The sequence below is a fragment of the Phoxinus phoxinus genome (assembly GCF_949152265.1).
Source record: "Phoxinus phoxinus genome assembly, chromosome: 14".
Taxonomy (NCBI): domain Eukaryota; kingdom Metazoa; phylum Chordata; class Actinopteri; order Cypriniformes; family Leuciscidae; genus Phoxinus; species Phoxinus phoxinus.
This window is the reverse complement of record NC_136889.1, coordinates 27035768-27060982: the sequence shown is the minus strand read 5'-3', so window position 1 is coordinate 27060982 and position 25215 is coordinate 27035768. Positions and strand designations below refer to the sequence as shown.

General features: G+C 36.4%; 2 protein-coding genes across 4 annotated transcripts in view; one reads left to right on the top strand and one right to left on the bottom strand.

Moving 5' to 3' along the window:
• The window catches only part of mcph1 (microcephalin 1), an 87699-nt gene that overhangs the window by 50786 nt on the left and 11698 nt on the right, over positions 1-25215 (top strand). Inside the window, exon 14 of one of the 2 annotated variants that reach the window (XR_013800289.1) lies at positions 7249-7661. The exons of the other annotated variant lie outside the window; for it this stretch is intronic. The gene's annotated coding sequence lies outside the window, so the exon portion shown is untranslated. Of the gene's footprint in view, positions 1-7248; positions 7662-25215 lie in introns of those variants that run through there. 2 annotated transcript variants of the gene reach the window in all.
• angpt2a (angiopoietin 2a) lies at positions 3518-23273 on the bottom strand. Of its 2 annotated transcripts, none has more exons than XM_079635928.1 (9): positions 22888-23273; positions 18376-18531; positions 15257-15378; positions 14840-15066; positions 12550-12677; positions 9678-9779; positions 9419-9585; positions 6669-6799; positions 3518-4763 (listed from the first exon to the last, which is right to left on the bottom strand). In XM_079635928.1, the coding sequence occupies exons 1-9, from the start codon at positions 23161-23163 to the stop codon at positions 4603-4605; spliced, it is 1470 nt and encodes a 489-aa protein (XP_079492054.1). In that variant the 5' UTR covers positions 23164-23273; the 3' UTR covers positions 3518-4602. The 2 variants fall into 2 exon arrangements, with proteins under 2 accessions (XP_079492054.1, XP_079492053.1); XM_079635927.1 differs by having other exon boundaries at positions 3524-4763; positions 14831-15066.

Sequence of the window (25215 nt, the reverse complement as noted above, 5' to 3'; positions counted from 1 at the left end):
CTCGAGTCCGAGTTCGAGTACCCCAACTCTAACAGTAGATGCTCATAAAATTCCTTGAATATCCTGTTTACATCACCCGGAGCTGTGTGAAGAACATCTGAATTATCCTTAATGGCAGTTATTGATGCCTCATTGCGTTTCAGCCTTAACGCCATTAGTTTACCTGGGAGCTCTCCATTAAAATAGTACTTTTGTTTAGTACGGTGTATCAAAAATTCTACCCTTTTAGTAGTTTTTAAAATTTCCCAAGATTCTGCTTTTCTGTTCTGTAAAAGTTTTTTTAAGATCCTTCTCTACACATATAATCTGGGCCTCCAGATGGGTTAATTATTTTACTCTGGATTTATTTACATGAGGAAACTATTTATTTTGCCTCATAAGAAACACTTGGTTGTTTCCCATAGGATTTGTGGATTAGTAGATGAGCTTGAGTTTTCTTTGAGAAACAGAGATCATTTAAAATGTAACCGTTTCACAAAATCTTCATTTTGCAAAAAAGTTGTATTCATACGCCACCTTTTGGAGCTTGGGGGAATTATCGGAGGAGATAAATTACAAATCACAGCGGGGTGATCTGAAATCCATATGGGTAGAATATCAATATGGTTTACGCCTTGGGTAAGGGATTTAGAAATCAGAATGTAATCTAACCTCGAAATTGATTTGTGGCGTGCCGAGTAAAAAGTATAATCTCTACAGTTCTCATTCTTCACTCTCCAGATATTGCATAAGTCGTTATAAACAATGAGCTCGTTTAATGACCGCGAAGCCTGATCGACATGAGCAGAGACAAGGGATCTATCAATTAAGGGGTTACAAACTGCATTAGCATCCATACCTACGACCAAGTTGTAGTCGACAAAGTTAAGGAGGAATTTGGTAAGAGATGGAAAAAAAGTCTACATCATAATCATTAGGGGAGTATACTGAGAAGATAACCATTTTAAAATTATTCCATGAACCTGAAGCATATGTAAACCGCCTGTTTTCGTTCCCTCCGCTTTTCTCTGCTAGAAACGGGAATCTTCTGTTCTGAAGTATAATAACTCCTCTTGAGGCACTATTATACGATGAGATTTTAAAATGTCTATTCTGAAAGCGGGTAACATCAGAAGCCTTGAGAGGGGATTCTTGTATTAGGGCAATGTCAGCTCGTTTGTGATGCAGATAATCTAGGCATTTGGATCTTTATATGGGAGAATTTAGACCATTGACATTCCATGATATCACATTAAAGTCCCTCATTCTGTCACAATATAATGAAAAGTGAGACAAAGGTAGCCATAGTAACTGAACGCATAGATAAGAATTTAACCCCCGTGAAACACATAAATAGTGATATAACAAAAACAGCAAACCCTGGTAGTTCTAACATTATAATGGTTAAAGACAACAAAAAATCCCAAAAACAAACAGTTTGCAGAGAGGAAAAACACACCCTCTTATCTGCCTGGAAAATAAACCATCCCGAGGCCATGCACTCATGAGGGGTAACGGTTACTCAAACATCAGCATCTCTCACCTGAGTGTCCATCACAGTGAAAATTAAACCTATATCCCTACTCAAAGTGCTATAATACAAAACCAAGAAGGCCGAATTTACACCTCAGGCATCCCTGTAGGCGCGGTTGTGTCCATCTCCATAGTGATGCTCTGAGACGTAATGCTCCAGGTCTCCAGGGGTTTTGAAAAACAAATGCTCCTGGCTGTTACGCACTTTGACCGAAGCAGGGTAAAGCAGGAATGACTCGATGCCTAGAAGTTTGAGGTGGACCTCGCTTGATGTGAGTGCAGAATGACTGCTTGCTCCGTCTACAGCGGTGCAGTAAAGGTGGTAGGGCAGTTGTTTCCGTCATCAAAACGAGCAAAGAAAGGGTTTAGGACATGGGAAAGCAGTATCATTGTTGGGCATCTGGCTGTTACCACTCTTGTAATCAATGATTGCCTTGATTAATTTCCACATGCTGTGGGAGTCATTTTTGTTGAAATGATCCTCAATACGCTGTTTATAGTTGTGCTTTGCATCCTTGATGACCTTCCTCAGTTTTCCTTGTGCATTTCTGTATGCCTCTATGTCTCCAGATTTAAAACCAGTATCCCAAGCCTTTATAAGAGTTTTAATCTCACTATTAAACCAAGGCTTCTAATTAGAAAACACTTTGATGGTTCTTCTTGTAGTCACATTATCAGTGCAAAATGTTATGTATGACAGGACTGTCGAGGCATATTCCTCTAGGTTAGCTCCTTGTGCAAAGTTGTCCCATTCAGTGTTTTCAAAAGTCGAAGTCAGATGCTTTGCTTGGTCAGATGTTTTACAAGGCTGGCTACTTTTTTTCCCTAAGCAAAACGAAATGGACTTCCCACTCATGTAGACACTTCAAACATTTTGTTGCCATGAATAATGTTAACCTAAATTCCACAGAGATCTTAGGATCCTTACTACAATGTTTTAAAAATGCTATTGGGATAGCGAACCCACATTTTTTTTCCCCAGAACTGCTGTTTGTTGCTATTCCAGTCACACTGTTGGATAATATTTGTTGCTTAGTGTAAAATGTACACGGTTTTGTAATTATTACATAAATGTACTGTATATAAAAAGGTGTAACATAAATCAATGTTAACATTAACACATGTTACTGACACAAGCAAATTTAAGTTATTCCCAAGCATTAGTCTGAACCCCTGGTATGGGGTCCCCTGGTGGCCACGGGGGCCCTATGGAACCGCATATGTTGCCTATTAAGTAGGGCTGGCACTGTTTTTGAGTCTATTATGAAACATTGAAACATGTTTTCAATATACTGTAAGAGCTGTATGACATCTTTCAACTGAATAACTTGCAAATGCAATCATCATGTTAGTGTGCAGATTGGTATAGTGTGCATTATTAGATAAACTTGTCGATTTAAAGAGATTAGTACAGGAAAAGTCAAACATTAGGATAATCTGGCAATTATTATTTTCTTTTAAATCTGTTTACATGTTACATAGTCTATAAATACATTGTATATTTAAGTTTATTTTCTTCACAATTAAAGGGATAGTTCACCCAAAAATTTAAATGAACCCATGATTTACTCACCCTGAAGCCATGTATGTCTTTGGAAGTCAATCAAAGTGCATCTGTTCATGCTCCACACGCTCTCCGGGGGTTAATAAAGGCCTTCTGAAGTTAAGTGATGCGTTCGTGTAAGAAAAATATACATATTTAAAACTTTATCGGCTAAAATAACTAGCTTCTGGCTGACGGGCGTACGCGTCGATTTACGCCAAAAGAGTAACCCTTGAACTTGACGCACAATGTAATGACAAGCGCGGTTGCACAGCCCTGTTTGTTTGAAGCGCAAGAGGCGTCAATTGCCATCATTACGTTGTGCGTCAAGTTCAAGTGTAGTGAGTGTGAAGCTCACTCAGGGGAGGATCTATGCTAAAAGGGAAAAGTCGGTCACCAGTCATGGATGGGCCTGTTCCATTGCTATGTCACAATGGATAGAAAACATGAACAAATCATTTTGAGACCATTTTTTATTTTATTTTTAGGGAATACAAAAGGAGTGGGTGGATTTTTACCATTATAGGTTGGTTGTCCACATTGTGGACAAAAAAAAAATGTTCAAAAAACCATGTAAAAGTGAATTTTGCATTTTAAGAAATGCTGTGGAGTTTGGTCAACTGTCAACAAATGTCCACAGTTAAGATATCTACAAGAAGGTTCAAAGCACTAAACCATGTGTAAACAACAGTTTTATAGAGTTACAATTTGTACAACATGTTTAAAGAACCTCCCCAGCTTTATGCATTTAACTCACTCTTGTACCATGGTTACATTTGACAATTTATCAATAATATAATTTTTGTAAATAATTTGGTATTTACAAATAAAATAAGCAGTTGGAAAGTAGTAGTTCTGATTGCACTTATCTACATGAATAATTAAGAAAATCCTGTGAAGCAGTTTACAGGTGTATATCCCCTTTACAGCTGTTCTTCAATTAACAATACATATTAATACATCCATTTGAACAAAACTTGTCCCTTGACGAAGTTCCATCAATATGTTGTATGTCAGGATTTCATGTTCAATGAATTTTCAATTTGACACTGTAACAATTTTTTATTTTATTTTTTCAAGTGCTTTATCTTTTAAATAGCAGTCCTGTATCAGAAGTGCATGAAGGTCACACCTCTCCAAGAAATGTTTCTCTGTAGGATAGGAAAGCAGTGACATCAGTAGTCATTAGCCTTGTTTCCACTGTCGGGCCAAAAGCAGGCGTGCTATTGCATGCTAGCGCCAGTCGCGTTTCCACTGTCACTTCTGGGGCATGATCGGGCCTCGTCGGGGCTTCTCCTTCTCTGACTGAAAAAAAACTCTATTGGGACTGTCACTGGAGAGAGTGCTCCTCAGGTTGTTGTTTTTTTGGTGGAAATTTTTTTGAAATTATCATTCTTTCTAAATGTGCTGAAACTATGCAGAGTTTCTGACTGTGGTTTTGGGCTCTGTGCTACAGGTCCGAGGCTATTATCACAGCACAGTCCGTTGCCCTGGCTCGCACTGGCCCGACAGTGGAAAAGCGGCTATTGTGCCTTAGGACTAGAAGCTTAGAAGTTTGACGGTCTTATCATCATAGTCGTGGCCTTTAGTGAATATGCTGAACCTTTCCAGTAGTACCATTTGATGCCATTGAAACGATTAGTGTTCTGTCCCTGCTGGTAGTATACACCATTGAGATTGGATGGTCCACAGGCATCAAACCACCAACCTAAATTATACAACAAAAATATATACTTTAGGATATAAAAACAGAAGTATATTGTGACAACACAAAATGTTGGGTTGTTAACATACACCAGGCTCCCAAATATTTGGTATTCCAAATGAACAATTTTGTATTTGAATGCATCAATACTATTTCCTCTATTATTAGTATTAGTTGTTGTTCTTTTTTTTGCTAGCTAATAAGAATGATTAAGGGGAAGTCTTCAGGGGTCTCATTTATAAAACTGTGCGTAGGATCCATACTAAAAGTGTACGTGCGCCCGAAAGCCCAAAATGGCGTACGCAAAAAAATATTCAGACTTATAAAACCGTGCGTACGCCAAAAACTGCGCAGGATTCACTTTATAAATCCCAGTCAGTGGAAGATTGTGCGCACATGCGTCTCCTCCCCGAAATAACCATAAATGGAGCTTACAACGGCTAGTTTTACTATGCATATCCTCATCTGCATATCATTTGCATATGATTATTCATCCACGTGATAACATGTTTACCGGAACAAGACATTAGGAAAATATGAAATACGGATGTGCCGTCACATTACATTAATAAAAATCATTTAGTAGCCTATCCTTGCCTTGTTTTTGAATAAATAAATCAAATAGTGTAAAATACATTTCAGAGAAAGTTTTTCTCAATCTTTTCCACTGACCAAATAGTATTTTTAATTGATTTATATTTTTAATGGAAACAGATCGACCTTGTTGTGCATTATATTTGCACAATCTGCTATTATCATATAGGCAGCAATTATCTCTGTAGTTAAAACATTAAAACACAGCATGCCAAAGGAAAAGTGTTCAAAAGCATTGCATCCACGACAAATATTTATAGGCTATTTATATATATAGGCTATTTTAACTTTTCAGTAAATTTCATGTAGCTAGTTTAAGTATTTAACTCCATTAATGAGAATGTCATATTTAATCTAAATGTAATATGACATAGTTTAGTAATCAGAAGTAAAACATAGTTTAAATCATTATTTTATTTAAACTGTTATTGTGAATATGCACTGCAGCCTATTTATGATTAGGACTCATAATGAAGATTTACAGTTTTACTTCATCTGCCGTTAGATATGCGTAAACGGCCCGACGCGCTCACTGGCGCGGACATTTAAGGTGTGGATATTTGCTTCAAGTGATAGGCTTGGTGAGTGAAATTATATTTGAATTATATTTCTGTATATGTATAATTTTATTTCGATTTTCTGTCTAAAAATGACCAAAAAGACATTTAACTCCAGCTCACCATCAGTGTCGCCAATTTCCTTTGTCTCCAGAATCTGCGTACGCAGCGCTCAAAGTTTGCTTAAAGGTGCGCACATTCTCCCGTCAAGTTCGTTTTTTATAGATCACAACCTTTGCGTGGGAACTGGCGTACGTACGTTTCCAGCCCCGTTTTGTGCGTACGCACGCTTTATAAATGAGACCCCAGATCCCAGACCATTGATGTCAATGTTCATCAGGGCTAAGTTCCCAAATGAGCGGATCAATGAATAACTCCTGGCTAATTTTGTTAGTAAGCCATGGCCCAGCACCTTTTATATAGATTTTTGGGGTAAGGAGTGTAAAATACTTTAATTTTACTTTTTTTATTTATACTTTACTCAAGTTCACTGGGTGGAGTCCACTTATTTGTGGATTTGTCTGCATGACTTAACGCTAGAAATGGTTCAAAATCCACAAATGCGTTTGGGGATCAACTAATGCACAAGAAACGATTCACAAATGAATGCCAGGCAGTTGTTTGTGACAACACATTTGTAAATATTGTTTTTTTATTTGCCAATCTCATTTGATTTATTTGTATTTATTTTAATTTTATTTTATGCATCATAATTGTTTTATTCTAATGGATTTATTTGAAAGTAAATTGCTCTTACCTCCTGAGAGCATTTGTGAGCATTTGCAAATACATTTGTCATTGTCTACATCTTTTGTGCTGAAATCACTTCCGGGCTGTCCCATGCTACTGGTTTTACCCGCTGTTCCACTGTAGCTGTTGAGGTGTATCCTATAGAATTGGAAAATCAGAAATATAAACAATATATTATACATGCGAGTTAGTCTGGTAATTAAATTCTGTTATCAATAAGAGATGGACAAAAAATACAACTGCTAAAATGTGTAGATTCTGTTCACAATTTTATTCTACCATTCTCCTTATTTGCGAGTACTTTCATTTTCCCTGTAGTTGGGGTACATCGAAACGTGTGATACGTTTACGTACTTTGTCAAATAATTCAGTTCTGCTGTATCAAAATACAGGTTTTCTCATTTAAAGACATCATAGACATGCCAGAGATGAAAAATGTTAACACAGGTACTTAACCCTCTACATTGCAAGTAAATCACTTGCATATGCAACTAAAGTTTTGTGTTAGGCAACTAAATAATGTCTTTCATTAGCCACTGACTAATCATTTGTTAGATTTCACTATATATCTATATATATATATATAGGGACCAGAGCTTTCAATGTTGCAAGCAACAAGGGCAAGTGATTTGTTGAAAAGCAGAGAACAGAAGCCATTCCTTTCAACATAAATAACTCCATGTTATTGTACCATGTTATTGTATGAATGTACCATGTGTGCGCTGTGCATACACGGACACATTCAGCAGCACGTAAACTTGTCAGTGTTGCCCCGCAACTTTTATTAATAAAATAACTTCTCTACTAAATCACTATTTTATATCTGTATTTGAATTAAACTTCTCATTGCTGGCATGTAAACATGGTATAAGCAGGATAATTCACGGCTAGCTGTGCATTACACATTGCCTCCACATTGTGTAACAACCTAGCCTGTGGATTATCTGTGGAAATACAGTACCTGTCAAAATTTTGGAAACATTAAAAAAATTTTTTTTTGAAATGTCTCTTATGTTGTCTCAAAAGTTGTTCAGGGAACTGTGTTGTCATGTTTTCACATTACATAGACCATGCATATTTCCAGATTTCAAAATATTTTCTTTGGAGTTGTGACAATATTCTGCCAGCCCTCCAGAGTTTTTATAGCAGAATGAACAGCAGTGTTAACATGGGTGTGTACCAAATCAACAGCTAACTCGTAGCTTCCTGGTGTTGTACTTCAAACATGAGAGCATACGGATGTAAGACTTAATATTCACAAACCAAGAAGATTAATTAAATGGAAATATTCCAAAATAGCTGATATACACACACATGTGAAAGCATATCAATTCTGTGATTATGAATATTAATGTGTTTAGTTTTGATGTTGGTGAAGAACTAAACTCTGCTTCACGATGTGCTTAACTACAACTCTTAGTACCAAGTTCTTCCTCCATGTTTCTTTGTTGCTCTCACACAGCATAAAGCAGTCCTGCGTACTGATGCAGATAATTCACTGTATAAACAATATACAGGGATGTGATTTTCTCATATTTATACAGCTGTCTGTATTTTCCGACCTGAATAGTATATGACGACGTGAATTGCATAAGTCCGAGAAAAAAAAGAAGTTTTTACTGGTTACTGTATGATGATTGAAATCGTGGAATTGCTTTAAACAAATACTAAATAAACTGCCAAATGTTATATTTTCTAATAGATTTATTTAGTGCACAGATTGCTCCTGACAGCACTGCACAAGCTCGCTGTGCCATCTGCGGGCCAGAGTTCAAATAACCAATTGCGAGAAAATCTACATTGAAACTGTTATCCGCCAGTTGCTTAGTAACTTTTTATGAATTTTGACAATGCATGGTTGTGAGAATGTGATATGGCTCAGTGCGATCCAATGTTCCCTCAAATAATTTTTCTTGCTGAGCAATACTTTTCTCTTTTGGGTGGATATTTTTCGCCACCTAAGCAAAAACATTCTTTATATCTGACCTGTACACAATGGTTTCAACATGCAGTTGTAACTTTTTAACTTGAATGTGCCATTTCTATTTTACTTGAACCTTGAACCTTGATGTAACTTATAATTAAGAATTCACTAAATGAAGCACATTTTAGGTTACCTGAGAATTATTTTGTTGTACAGTGCTCCTTACTGTACCAGTTTTTTACCAAGAAATTCTATAAAAAATAATTTACAACATCTTCTGCAGGACAGTTAAATTCTTTTAAAATAATATAGTATGAAAACAAAAAATAACCTGTTACACTGAGATGGGTTGGTAACCATGAAGTGTTTTTTTACAGTCAATTATTGGCTACAGGCAGCATTAAATGGTTGTTTATTGCTTATGAATTTCCAATATTTTCTTTAGCAGGGGGTTTCAAACTTTATTTGAAAAGTTTGTGAAACTTTGAAAGAAACTTTATGAGAAAAAGTATTTGAAGTGATATAATATATCAGTGAAGCATTTAAATAGATCTAATAGCTAAAAATGTTCAAGAAAAGTGAGTATGCAAACTCTTTTATAGTAATCTAAACTATCCCTTTAATCTACAATCAAATGAATTTACCCACTCATTTTGCATCAGAAGTGTGCACTAACCATCTTTCAAAATTCATCGATTTTCCTTCTTTTTTGTCTTTAGCTAATCACATGCTTGGATATAGCAAAATTCTACCAACACACAGCATATACTATAAAAAACACCCAAGGAGTCACAAAACTCTGAGGTATATGAAGGCACGGGGTAGTTCTTCACCTGTAATTCTGCTTCTCTCCATCAAGTGAGAACTGTTCATATTTTGAAAAGGCTGTGTTCCCCTCCCAGTCTGTCAGATCTATCCTGAGGACATGTTGTTTTTCTTGTGTCAACATGGAGATGATTTCATTCCCCAACCAGTGTTCACCTGAGATGTCTCCAAACCCCTGAATTGGAAATACAGAAAATCCATGTTTCATAACAGTGTAAAATAGTCAGAAGTGTACAAAGAAAGATGTAAGCGCAATTAAATCCTTACCATTGTGTAATTTTTCCATGTTTGATGAAAATCAACAAGGCCATTGAAGCGCTTCTGTATTACTGTCCATCCACCTCCATCTATTTCCATGTCGCAGTAGGCCTGGAAACAAAAATCGTAAATTACTGGCTAAATTTCATCATAATTAATGTCCGTTCTGTATAAACTTGAATCTCATGTCATGCCTTTTTCCAGGATATAACAAACAAATAACCTTTTTGGCATGCAACTTTCTCAGAATGCTGAGAAAGTCTAAAAATAATTTTAAATTGGCAGTCTTTCATTACTTCTAAAGAAAGTTTTCTTAGAAAATGGCTTTCAGTAGGGAAGTGTGTTTAGAACTCAAGCAAAAAGGGTTGCTCTTAAAGGGGCCATTAGATGCCCATTTTCCACAAGTTGGTATGATTCAAGTATGGTGTTCATGTAAAGATGACCCCTTTAAAAGAATAATTAACTCATTTAGTCACCCTTCCGTCTCAAACCACATATTTTAATTATATTCTTAAAACACCAACGGTTTTACTTTTCTATTTCATACAAGAGAAGTTTTTTGTTTTTTTTACTTTCAAGCTTGAAAACTGCTCCATTGAAGTATTTGATTGTATTTAGGTCTCCTTACTTTAGATGATAGCTAAGTGTTAAAGTCAAGTCACCTTTATTTTAATAGTGCTTTATACAATACAGATTGTTTCAAAACAGCTTAACCCTCTGGAGTCTAAGGTGTTTTTGGGGTCCTTGAGATGTTTTGAAATGCCCTGATATTTGTATTTTTTTCAGTTGCTTATAAACATATTAATGGCAAAGGTGTAATTACACTCTATTTAGCACGAACATGGCTATCATAATATGTGAGCAACATATATGTACATGTTTGCATTTTTGAGAGAATATTATTTATGCGTGGTTATTCAAAAAACTCAAACTTAAATTTTCTGATATAAGACCACAAACGACCAACTTCACATATTCCCACAATACTGTTGACTAATGGATCTTGTCGGCTAGAGTATTTACTTCAAAATGATCTGAAAATCATCCGGGCTAATCGTTCACATTAAACAATAGATTGATTTAAATTTTGTAAGACACTTTTTGTTTGGAAAGGCAATATGCAGGTGGGCGTGAATGATCCAAGAAGGTCATGAATAATGTCCTCATTCACACCTGAGGACACAAAGACCTGCTAATGCTGCAGTGCATACTAATGAGCCTTAGGTGTCACTGTGGCTACAAGAAAAAATGCAAAGACAACACACACACATATATACATACATATATACATACATACATATATATACCGGTATATATATACATATATATATATATATTACTACAGAATTGGTTCAGAGTTGGAAACATCTTGAAAAAAGTGTATTTTTCCACAAACTGTATGCTTGCAAATTGTATAATATCCAAGGTAAACATTTCTAGTAATTGTGCAGTTAATTCTCATTCGTATTTTCAGAAAGTTTTGGATTATGTAGGCTATCCTCTCCCCAAATTTGTCACTAATAAAACACAAAAATAATTTATAGAGAAGGCTTATATTGACCTTTTAAGATTTTGTTTGCACCTTGTAAATTAGGTTTTGATGTGGCAGTAAAAGCTTTATAAATAATCTATCCAAAACGAAATTTTGTCTTTCATATTTCGTCTGTAACATATGGTCTTTTATAATATATATTAGGGAATAAATGTTAATTTGCAGTTTAATATGTTGCTTATACAAATACATTTTATTTCAACGTATTCAGTCGATTTTTACTCATCTCAGTAGGCAATATAGATAGTTTGCTAAAAGCGAAACTCCGCGAGCTGTAGTAAACAACAGCATGCGCCGTTCATTCATTCAAACACAGAAACGCGATTCAAATTTAAACAGTCTTTTGCGGTTTACAGACACCATTTCATATCGCGATTAGAACAAAGCACTTACTGATGATCTGCAGCTGGACCCGTTGTTCGGCTACTCCAGCACGTTTGAGGTAAAATGTCCAGGATTATCACGATATTATTATTCCTCACAGCGAGTGTGTTGTCCAGCTGTTGTGGGCGTTGACTGGTTTGCATGTGTTGTTGCTTCAGATCTGCGTTTGAATAGCGCGCGCTCTCGATGGGCGTGTCACATTAGCGGAGTAATGAGGTGCCAGAAAGATAATGAGCACAGCTGATCTCTCGCTCTTTTTATATAGATTACATAAACAGAGAATATTTGTTTTAGTTTTGAATTAGATAATTTAAAACTACACACTTAAATGATTATAGAGATATATAGCTCATGTCTGAGTGAATAGTATTCGCTGAGATTTGTTTAAATTTAGAAACGTGCTTCAGAAAAAAAGTTCACGGAGACGGAGAGGCATAAAGCACTCCCTGTTTACTTTCTTTATTTTACAAAAGCACAATGTTTTATTTCGATTGTAAGTGGACACATAAAAAAGTAGACATTTAACAGCTTATTTTCTCATATTTCTTAAGGCTGTATGACCAAAACTGACTGAGTATTTTAGGTCTATTTTGCTGCTATGTAAAAAAAAACGAGCAAAACGCGCCCGCGCGTTTGCCGACCCCAGGGGGTTAACAGTGTTAACAGGAACATTATGCATGTTGCTGTTGTTCAGCTGAAGTCAGTTCAGTGTTGAAAAAAAGATCATGGATATTCACTTTTGTATTTGTGTTTTCAAAGCTTTGTTGCGATCAGAGATGTGATAGAGAAACAATGGCTTTTGGCATCGGTAATGTTTAAAGGCTTCATTTATTTTAATATGAATTATTCTAATGTTTGCTAGTATTACTTTGATACACTGTTATATATTTAAGTATTTTGCTGGTATTTTACTACTTTGACTTGAATTAAGTTGATAGACGTTACCTTGAACTGCTGTTTTGTATCAGGTATGGTCAATGAGTAGACCCCGCTTTCCTTGTTCCCTGACTTGAAGACTGCAGCACAGTCATTGTACTGATCTGGATCGTCCTGCATCATTGCAGGATTGCTACCTGATAAAATAAATGTTTTGTTAAACCAAAGTGGACAGTATGCGCTGTAATAGGATTGGGAATAGTTTGGAACCTCTCGATTTGATTTAAATTGATTCTTGGGGTCACGATTCAATTGAAAATCTATTTGATTTGTAGTTTTGTTACTTTTCCTATTTAACTGAGGCAGACAGTTCAATGTCATGAAGATAAAAAATCACACTGAATCAAATTTAAACTTTGATATTTGTTTTCTTCCCAGGTTAGTCAACTCAATATTCTAAAACAGTTAAGCTGAATACAATCATTAAAGACTTGACTGGCAGTATTTTGTAATAAAGCAATGTAGCCCTGAGGCAAATAGAAAAAGCTATTAGAACAAACAAGAACTGCTACATTTTGCTGTAAAGTGCATGTTGACTTTGAAATGTGAATTGTTCATAAGTGATTTAAAAGCAGGGTTGAAAAGATGGAAAAACTAAATTTCTAGAAAGTTCTAAATTGCCAGAACTAAAAAAAAAAAAAAAAAATCGGTTTCATAAAATTTTAAGTTAACAAACTCAAAGATTAAGTTAATAGAACTTTCAATTTAGATGTTTTTCAATTGTAATGAATTATTGACTAATTTGATTTTAGCAATTATAATGAATTATTGACTATAATTTGATTGCAGCAATATCATATTAACTAAAATATTTTATGATTAACTGCTAACTACCTTAGCAATAGCACGCAATAGCATATGCTAATGTAACTAGCAAAGAACTATAACTATACAGCTGTGGCCACAAGTATTGACCGTGACATAAATTTTGTGCTTCACAAAGTTTGCTACTGAGGAGTCAGCTACGGAATCATGTCACCAGTGCAGTGCTTGCTCAATCTTGGCAGCAGGAGGGTGTGAGTGCATCTGCGCACAGTAAGGTGAAGACTTTAGGACAACAGCCTGGAGAAGTAAAAAGTAGCCTCTTCTCTCCAAAAAAACCACATAAAAAACTGACTGAAATTCTGAATGAAGTACAAGGATTGGACCGCACAAGAAGCTACCATGAGTCCTGTGTCGTGCCAACAGTGAATTATTCTGAGAGCATCCATGTGTGGGGTTGCTTTTTATGCAAGGGAGGGGGGTCTCTCAAATCACTGCCATGAATAATGTAAGAGCAACTACTCCCAATGATCTAGGAGAGATTTGGCGATGATCTGTGCATTTTCCAGCGTGATGAGCACTATATGTCACAAGGAAAGAGTGATAATGAAGTGGCTGATCAATACATGGAAATTTTGGATCCAAACATTACAAAACACAAAATTTGTCACTGCCAATACTTTTGGTTGCACTACCATGGTTGTACTATTGCATGTACACAGCTAATCAACATGCAGCATATAAAGTCTTACGGTTTTATAGCCAATTCTCAACCTAACCACAGGCTCTACTCTTGACCGCAATGGTGACTTCTGTAAAACTACAACTTAACAAAATAGTAAACACTAACACATCTCTACCTCTATTATTCTTGTGTAAAAACATTTAGTTTCATTATTTATTCTCCTTTTATACAGTCTAATGCAAAGCATGCTGGGAACTAGACATCTGCTGCAACTCATTCAGTTTAAGTAAAGCTCAATCAGTTATTGTTCACATAATTTTTTTTCTGTTCAGTACAGTGAACTTTCAGTACATTTGAGCGAGACGAACTCATTCGTCTTGATGAGTTAATTTCACTCTTCAGTTTTACAGTGTGCCAAAAATTGCCATTACTACATAGTTTTATAATTTGTAAACCGTTTTAAGTTGGGGAAAAGTTGTATTGTTGTAATATTTCTTAATCCCATGTTATGAAGTTGTTTGTACCATTTTGGGATTTTGGTCACACTGCCCATCCTTACTGATAAAGTTTTGTATTCATTTTACAAAGTTACTGTCAATTAATATAAGAAGTTTTGAGAAAATCATTTAACTGAAACTGTTGAACCGTGACAAAGTATATTGTGTTTATTGTACTCTGATGATTATCTTTCTCTGCGTCTCTATCTAACTAGTGGTCTGCTTTTTCCACAAACATTTGAACTGCTGCATAATATTATAGGTGAATAATATAGGTGAACTGTCTAGCACAATATTGTTTTTGGAGTTTATTTTGCCCAGGTCCCATGTGTGATGCAAACCCCACCTTGCTTACCCACAGAGATGGTGTGAATTAGGTTGTTGACTGTATTTGTCAGCTCCTGCTGCTGCTGCTTCATGGCGGAGTTATCGGAGGAGGTGCGGAGAAGTTGTTGCTCCATCTCTTTTATGATGCTAGTCTGCTTCTCCACCAACTTCTTGAGCTGTTCCTTCTCCGCTTCCAAGTTTTCTAGCTCTGTATTTCTTTTGCCTTCCATGTCCTCCACTCGTTTCTCCAGAAAACTAAGAGGAACCAAGAGAACAAGCTTTGAAAAACATTGTTTTCCTCAAGACTTCAACTCTATGAAAGGAGTCAGTAGCAATGTGAATTTAAGTTTCTATTTAAAAAAAATTGTGACTTGAATAGACCTTCCTCCATAATTTGGAGAGACAAAGTGTGTTTTCTCTATTCAGATTATATTAATATTATTACCTGTTCTTTTCATTCAGCTTTTGGATTTCATTTATCTGTTGCAGAATTTCATTTTCCAGTTTGCTTGTTGAAATGGAGTTCTCAAGAAGCTGACGCTCAAGTCGAGTTGTTTGGTTAATTACCTAAAGATGAAAATAGACATGGTTTGCTTTCTGTTGGAAACAATAAGTATTTCCATATTTACTTTGTCAGTGAATCAAATTTCCTCCACTGAAGGTGTTTTCTAGTTTTTTCAGCTGTTGTGGTCTTCCATGTTTAATTAAATGAAGTATTCTTAAAGCACCCCTACAAATATCTTGGCTTTAACATGTACGTTGAATTCTAACTATAAAACCATCTTCTTAATAATTTAGTGGTTCAAGAAAAACTAAAACATGAACAACGATTAGAGGAAGATCATCAAAATAATCAGAATTATCAGTTACAATTAGCAACAAAATCATTTTAAAGCTACACTGTGTAACTTTTTTAGTTTATTCTTAGCTAAAAACACTTAGTTCTTTCAAAAATATATGTGCTCATTAATGTATATTTACTTCGTTCAAGTAATAAAGTATTCTCGTGAGTGTATAATATGCCATTGAAAATACATACGGGTGAGGGGTTCGAATGTCGGTCGCCATGTTGCCCCTCCATCTTGAAAGTACATTAGCCATAGAGGGACATACCCGTTAATTCAAGCTTCGCCTTTCACGTCTCCGCAATTCACTGGCACCGGCCCTGTTTTTATTTTTTCCTTTCCTTCTACCTCTACCTCTCCCTCGCACCTCCGTCACATCAACTGATCTCTGCTCACGGAGAAAATTATATAGCCTACAATGTAAACGTTGCCTTACGCTAGTGATGTCGTACAATATACAGAATAACGATAGCACTGATAAAAGTTACTTTACTAAGATTAGCTTGCATTCGTCTGGGACTGATAGCTGATGTTAGCAATGAAATGGTAAAACAATAACGAAAACATAAAACTATTATTCATTTTACATAGATGTCATAACCTATATGTTAACTGACAAATTAAATTACTGCAAATTATAATAGTTTTCTAAAGTAACCTCATCACTTGAAGGAATACTCATGGACGAGGTCGAACTGGAAGCCATGTTAATCTTGGACTACATTGGCCACCGTAGGAGTTAAAACGAAATCGGAATTGAGAGGAACATAAACTAATATTCCCTGGATGGTCATATACCTTTTCACCGCTAGATGGGGGTAAAAATCACAGTGTAGCTTTAAAAATCACAGACCGTCAGAAGAGCTCTTTACAGGACCTCTCTCTATAAGCACACTGCACTCGCAAAGAAATTGATGCGTACATTTATCAAATTAATACATTTTACTCTATTTTAACATTTATTAAAAATACAGGTTACACTTTACTATAAGGTTCATTAGTTAATGTATTTACTAACATGAACTAACTATGAGCAATACATTTGTTACATACCCTAGTACCTTAGTTCTTAACTAAGGTAGTTAACTAATGAACCTTATTGTAAAGTGTTACCAAAATACATACTGAGTGACGAAACAATTGTCATAAAATGCACTTGTTTGTTCACATTGAGTTCAGTTCATTTATTTTCAAGATCTGAAGTGAATTATCCATTGTCGCTTTCAGAATGACTAAAGGTCACGCAACATTATATTCAAACTTGAATAAATTAATTTCACAATAAAGCACTGAGATTATCATTGTCATACTGTTTGTTGTTCCAACCATGACGTTGCAAAAATAGAAATTGTTTCTAAAATATGATTGTCGTGGCTGGTTAGGACTTGATGTTAGTTGGTAGGGTTCAAGAAGCTTCAGTGGGAGATCACAGAGATTGTAAGAGGGTAAAAGCTGCAGTTCTTACGTTTTTTAATTAGTCCCAAAGCCGTATCAATTGCACTTTCACACTTGGAAAAAGTATGAGACAGAGATTCATATTGTTTGTGAATTAACTATTCTTTTTGACAGTTGGTGCTCTACTCTAATGTGTGCATATTGGAGGACCTGCGAGAAATGATCACTGAGTAACTTAAATGTATACTCCAAAATTTGTTTGCCTCTTGTTCAATTTAATTAATTAAAATGAGCTAAAAATAACATAATTTTTGAACATTTCGTCGCAACTTAATTTCATTGTTCAATCCATCAAATATATTTAAAACTGAAGTCTACTTAATATATTTGTTGGAACTACATGAATCATTTTGGTAACAACTTACTGGGAAGTGGATCTTTAGTTCCTAGCATTCTTTGCAAGGGTCTAAATTAAGAGTAAATTCAGGGATTACTTGTTTTTTTTTATGTGTTTTAGACATGTTAGTGTTTAATGCTCAGCTGTGTCTTGCCACTATTGGTCAAACAGGTTTGACCCGTCATTACTACAATTAGCCTGAATAATGTGGTTAAATGTGTAAGCTAGATTTATCTTCATGGACATAACAATGTTTTCCCTCCTGTGATAATATTTTTCCTTGTAATTATGTATGGTTTGCAAAAATATGAACTGGCTCCATTTATCATCCAAACAAAAATAAAATATAGATTAGGTGGGCGAGGGTGATCCTCGCTCCGTTGCGGGACAACAGGTTATCAAACTGAGTGCGGGACAGGCGGAAATACCGCTGATTTCCTTCTTTTGGCAGCTAGAGAGGTAATGCAGGCTAGTTTAAGATTTGATTAAGAAATGCACACTTTAACTTCAAAGATTGATGAACCATGTCTTGACTCACATGCTTACGCTTTTTATTTAGATTTTTTAATTGTCTACAACAAAACCTGGGATCAACATCTTAAGCCTGTCTGTGTGTTGTTTTCCCATTTAGCTGAAGCTTGACTTACCATCAATTTATTCGTTTTTAAGCTTAGTCATCAAGTATTAGAAATTTCGCTAGTATTTAAATGTTTGGTGTTGCAACAACCTTTTTTATTGTATTAGTTACATGGGTCAAATACAGCCAAAATAGAGCCAGTAAAAAAAAATGGCGTGGCAAGTAAAAATTTAAACTAATGGTCAAACGGGGCCAGTAGAAAAAAAACCTTAGCGTTGAGCCTGTTAGGTTTTGAAACTGAACCCACTAAACCTAGCCTGCTGAATTACATAAGAAGTATAAACCCTTACCTGTGCTTCAACCGTAGTGATTTTCCGTGTTTGCTCTGCTGTTTGACTCAGGAGGCTGGTCCCGATCTTGATCATGGTCACTGTGTGGTTTTGCACCGCGTTATTCTGCATTTGGGCCATGTCTTGTTTGAGGTTCTCCTGGATGTAGTTCTCCAGCTGTGGGTGAAATCAGAAAGAATTATTTAAAATTTGAATAGAACAGAACTCTTATTACTCTTACGGGCTCTTATTTTCATACAATTAGCCTTTGTTGTCTTCTGTCGGCGAGTGAAAACACTGAGTTGCTGTTGAAGTGATTGTCTTATGGTTCTGGAGAGATTTGACAGGGAAATGGGCTGGTATTTTCATATAATTTGCCGTTATTACCACCTTACACCGTGCCCTTACTACACGCGACGCAACACGCGATAAAATGCGGCTTTTCCATGTTAATCAGAGTTTTGGTCCTAACCACCCGTGCCGGCGACACGCGACGCTTCTATTTTAGAAACTGTTTCTATTTTTCTGCGTTGTCGCGCTGGAACAAACACAAAGTGTGGGAATGATAATCTCAGGCACTGTTTATGTGCTTTATTTAATTTTAAAAGCATGTAATGTGACTTTGAATATCATTTGTATCTGTAAAAGCAACAATGGATAATTTACCTCAGATCTTGAAATTAAACAAATGGAAACAAGAACGTTCAAACTGTGAAGAAACAAGTTATTTGACAAAGATGGTTTTAGTAACTCAGTAGCCTATGTATTTGAATACTGTTTGGTGTAATATTTGTGAATTTGTTAATTTAGCTACTTATACATTTTCTTGCGATTGCCGTCAAGATTACTCTCTGGTGCTGTGCACTCGCCTCGAGAGCCCGCCCACACACTGTTCTGATTGGCTCTGGGTTTTGATTGATTTGTACGCATCTCCCAGTCGCGTCTAGTGTGGACAGACAAATTATTTGTTGCTGGATCTTATCGCATCTCGTCTGGTTAGGACACTGTGTTAGTGAGTGAGTGCTGTGGGAGTTGCTTTTGAAATAGGCCTAATTGTGTGGCAGAAAAGGGAAACATTTTGTGAAGTTTAAAAAGATTGCTATATTCATACAATTAGCCTTAGTTGCCACCTAGTTCATTACATGCAGATAAATGTTAGTATGTTACTGCTTTACACAGTGCTATGTTTCAAAACGATGCATCTTAAAATTGAGGTATTAAAATGGACAACTGGTCTGTGGAAAAATTTGTATGAATATGCTGGTCCCTGGCACAAAAAAGGTTGGGAACCCTTGAGTTAGAGAACAGACACTACAAATAAAAACTGCGTAATAAATCGTGAGCCGAACGAGTCGCAGCACAGATCAGCAACAGGAGTCAGATTTAATTTATCACAAGAGTAAAGAGCTAACTGACAAGATGATGGCGGGATATTTGGTGTCAAAGTGAAATGTAAAAGCGCCTATTTAAGCAAATTTCTCATTGTACTGTTTTGTTGTTGTGTTTTACATTAAGAATAATAGGCTGAAATCACCATTCAAGCAATCTGCCCCCGGTAACTAAAATGTGCACAGCCGCACAGGCATTCATATGGTGCGTGTCCACAGGTGTGGAGCGAGCAGAACAAAGCGAGTGTTTTCAGTCCATTCCTGTGGTACGAATTAATTGAAAATGCTCTTTCTGCTCCGCACCACTATGAATGCCCGTGCGGACGTGCACATTTTAGTTTTGCTTTCAAATTATCTAAAAAAAAATCCAGAAAATCACATTGTATGATTTTTAAATAATTAATTTGCATTTTAATGCATGACATAAGTATTTGATCACCTACCACCAGTTAGAATTCCGGCTCTCACAGACCTGTTAGTTTTTCTTTAAGAAGCCCTCCTGTTCTCCACTCATTAACTGTATTAACTGCACCTGTTTGAACTTGTTACCTGTATAAAAGACACCTGTCCACACACTCAATCAAACAGACTCCAACCTCTCCACAATGGCCAAGACCAGAGAGCGGTGTAAGGACATCAGGGATAAAATGGTAGACCTGCACAAGGCTGGGATGGGCTACAGGACAATAGGCAAGCAGCTTGGTGAGAAGGCAACAACGGTTAGTGCAATTATTAGAAAATGGAAGAAGTTCAAGATGACGGTTAATCTCCCTCGGTCTGGGGCACCATGCAAGATCCTCGTGGGGCATCAGTGATCATGAGGAAGGTGAGGGATCAGCCCAGAACTACATGGCAGGACCTGGTCAATGACCTGAAGAGAGCTGGGACCACAGTCTCAAAGTAAACCATTAATAACTCACTACGCCGTCATGGATTAAAATCCTGCAGCATATGCAAGGTCCCCCTGCTCAAGCCAGCGCATGTCCAGGCCCGTCTGAAGGTTGCCAATGACCATCTGGATTATCCAGAGGAGGAATGGGAGAAGGTCATGTGGTCTGATTAGACAAAAATATAACTTTTTGGTCTAAACTCCACTCGTTATGTTTGGAGGAAGATGGATGAGTACAACCCCAAGAACACCATCCCAACCGTGAAGCATGGAGGTGGAAACGTCATTCTTTGGGGATGCTTTTCTGCAAAGGGGACAGGACGACTGCACCGTATTGAAGGGAGGATGGATGGGGCCATGTATCGTGAGATCTTGGCCTACAACCTCCTTCCCTCAGTAAGAGCATTGAAGATGGGTCGTGTTTGGGTCTTCCAGCATGACAACGACCCAAAACACACAGCCAGGGCAACTAAGGAGTGGCTCCATAAGAAGCATCTCAAGGTCCTGGAGTGGCCTAGCCAGTCAAATGTGATTTTCTGGATTTTTGTTTTAGATTCCGCCACTCACAGTTGAAGAGAACCTATGATCAAAATTACAGACTTCTACATGCTTTGTAAGTGGGAAAATTGTTCTCCCCACTTTATATAGTTTTGATGCAGAACTTTGTGCCTTATGCAGTCCTTCTAATATTTCGTTAGTGTGTAGTTTCACCACACCCATTTGTGTACTGCCAATTATATTTTAGCACTGTTTAATATTAAATAAAACATTTAATTAGCATTTTACCACATCATCACAATGGGCTCTTTTCAGTTTTATTAAAAAATAAGACAATTGTTGTCAATCTCAATCTCCACAATGTTGAGTTCATATCCGTGTATGTTCTCTTTCCTGTATTGAGTTCCTGAAATAAGCCAAGACTCAAACAAACAGGATGGGAATGATGAGTGACAAGTTTCATCCTCACTGCAAACATTTCTAAAATGCTAAGATGAAGAAAAACAAATTGTAGTGAATCAACCATTTGTACAGTTGATGAATGAATAAATCATTGACTCATTAAGACAGTGACTTGCCGCCATCTACTGGCCATTTTAGTTTCATTTAATATTTCATAATTTCATATTTCATTTGCATAATTTATGCATTTATAATTGCAGTGTAAATACATTTAAATACTGCTTTAGATGCAGCTTTTGCAGTGCAAAATTAGATGATAAATTGATACTGATATTGTTTGATTAGTTGCACATTAAGGAAAATATTGTCAAATTATCGTTAGCAATAAAACAAAATATTTCATTAATATGAGTCAATGATATAAAAAAACAATGAGAAGAGGTTCTTGGGTCAGATTGCCACTGCAGAGAATGTTTTCAATCTGTCCGAGAGCACCTTGTTCTTGCAATTTTGGACTGATTATTTTGATGCAGATGCAAACATGGTTGCAATGTTCATACATTATCCTGATACAAACTGAATACAATAAGGTCACATTAGTTAATATTAGTTAATGCATTAGCTAACATGAACTAATAATAAGCAATACGTTTTAAAGCATTTATTGATGTTAGTTAGTAAAAATATAAGTGTTCATTGTTTGTTCATGTTAGTTCACAGTGCACTGTGGTAACTAATGTTACCAAACACAACTTTGGATTTTTAAAAATGTAGTACTAAATGTTGAAATTACCATTGACAAAATTATGTAAAAGTATTGTTCATTGTTAGTTCATGTTAACTAAAGTAGTTAATTAATGTGTTAAAAAAGTGTTACCAACTGAACTCAGTTGGCAACACTTCCTTGCCTCACTGATGGCATTGAAAGGAATAAACAATCATTCCCTTAAACTAAGCATTCATTGTTGTTTCCTGACTTTTAGCTGCTTGATTTAACTGATTACATTGTTTCATTGTGAGGAAAGCACACTGAAGTCATACAGCTCTCTGGCTTAAGTCTTGGTTTGAGTTTGCTTGGCTTGAGTTTGATTCTAACACCTTTTCCCCTCCCCCAGAGGGCTGTCTTGACATTATATTCTTCCACAAGTTTAACTGCAAACCATACTCCCATTTGTAAATGGATTCAGGTGCAATTCACACTTAAGTTTAGAAAACTACTTTCACATAACCAAAACAAACCTAACTCTGAAATGAAACCACAAAAGTGTCCTAAAATATAAGCAAATTACCTTTAAAAACCACATCTATTCATGTACTTGTGTTTTCTACTGTCCATGTACAAGAGGAACTTGGTACCTTTTGCAGCCATTGTGTGTTGTTCTCCATGGTGGTCTCTAGTTGTTCTAGTCTTTGGACTGAGCTGTCGTAGTCAACCAGGTCATCTCGCTGCACTTGGTTGGTGAAGGTACTTGAAGGACCTCCACAGTTCTGCGGTTCTGGCAGCAGAAAAGTGTAGGTGCATGGCCCGTTCTGAATCTGGTATGACTTCTTTCCTGTTGCATCTGAATTGGTCATAAATACTTCCCCGATACTAAGGCAATAAATTAGAAATAGTGTGCCGGTGTTCAGCATATTTGTTCTGAAAATATTTAATATTACTTCTACCTGTTTAAGTAAATATCTTAGTTCCGGTCTTATTAGAGGATGGATGTTTGAAGAATGAAGACTCTTAAGTCTCTACATCCAGTTGATTCTCCTTTTCCAGGACTGTGCTCACACTCATTTATATGCCATCAAGAGTAGGAGGAGACAGTTTCACAGAAGCAGTTGTAGAGTGTCACTCGCTCACAGGCTGATTGGACTCATCCCTCATCAGTCTAACAGGCTGTTTTATTGCCCAAGTCTTCTGTGAAGGACTGAGACTCCTCCCATGACCCATGGCCTCTACTTGAGGAGCACTGCTTGGAAAGAGGAGGATAAAGAGCATTCCAGTAAGACCCTGAAGCTCTTAAGCTCTCCCTCTTGCCTGTATCTGCTGCTCCAACAAAAGCCAAGACAATGGTTCTGGTCGGCAGGAGAGGATGGGGTTGTATGGACGAGAATGGTTGTATTTGTGTTTTTCTTAGAGGCTGCTGTAGAAAAAAAACTTTACTCAGGATGCAGCTGTATAATTCAAGTAATGCAGCTTCAGCAGTGTCCAAGTCACACCAGACGACCACATGTCCAGATGTGTTTTTTGCTTTGCTTTTGTCCTTCCACATTCTCCTCTTCAAAGCACTGGTCCCCTTGAATGTTTGAAGAGAGATAAAGAGAGGGTCTTTCAGTTGTCACTCAGACCATCACTTCCTGTCCTAAATCTTGAATACAGTGTGATCCAAAAGTCTGAGAATCTTGTCATTGAAAACTGGAAGCACATTTTTAGGTTTTTAAAAAAGTGTCTTCAAAAAATTAAGAAATTCTGATATTGTTGTCAGGTTTTCAGGTTAACTTGTTACTCAAATTGATATGTTGGTAGTATGCCGAAAGATGAAAAGCTTTTGAAGATAAAAGTATTTGGCTTTCACTAAGATGACATTTGTAAAAGCTCTTATCATGGAATTTTAAAATGATTCCTGATTGTCATTGTTGCAGTTGCTAAAAATAATCTTAATTTTCATATTGTCTAATATGGTCGTGCATTTCCTTTTCTTTGGAAGGGAGAAGTAGTTGATTGTGTTTTTGCTGTCTGTTCGATTGCTCATGGTTTCAGCTGTGTCTCTTGAAATAATGTTTGTTAGTACATCAGTGTTAAAGCTTTTTTTTTTTTTTTACTCTGGCATTTTTATTTATTCAACATTACCAACAGCAATATGTGTATGGCTTTTTTGGTGGGGAAATTCTTCTGAAATCTGTTAAAATCAGTTTTTGTAAGGCTCTGGTGTTAAAAAAAAAATTATGATAGATATTCAAAGATGCTTTTAAAGGCCACCAGATACTGGTAAAAAAAAAAGGTTTTCAAAATTACAAACAGCCTACATTAGTTATTTGACCTATAAAAAATAAAATATTATTAGGCAAGTCCATAAAAGCACTTCCTGATTTCAGATAATCACGGTATATTGGCCTGAAAAGCTGACGTGAAGGAAGGGGAAGGCAGGTGTTGTGGGAGGAAATAATTCCGCTCAGAGGATGTTTTGTCTTTTAACCCCTTGGGTGTCTCCTCTGCTTGGATATTATGTCCTTGTCGTCACTTCCATTACACTTCCAAGAGAACATTGCTTTATGATGACCATCAAAGCTTATATTCAGTAGAGTGCATTACACACTCATAGAAGAAGAACCTCTTCTTCTATGAGTGTGTAATGCACTCTATATAGAAGACCCTCGAGGTCCACTTTCCAGCAGAGTTTTGCTCCAACTCTAATCAAACACAACTTGAGCAATCTAATAAATGTCTTCAGGATTACTATAATATATAGATACAGTAAGTGAGTTTGATTTGATCAAGGTTGGAGCTAAACTCTACAGGAAAGTAAAATGGTTAGAGAGTTGGACTTGTAATCTGAAGGTTGTGTGGGTTCAAGTCTCAGTATTGACAGGAAATGTAGGTGGGTGAATCCAGGTGGGATATTGAATATTTAATTACTACTATATTATTTTTTTTAAATTACATCAGAATGGGGAAAGTATTTACACAAAAACAGA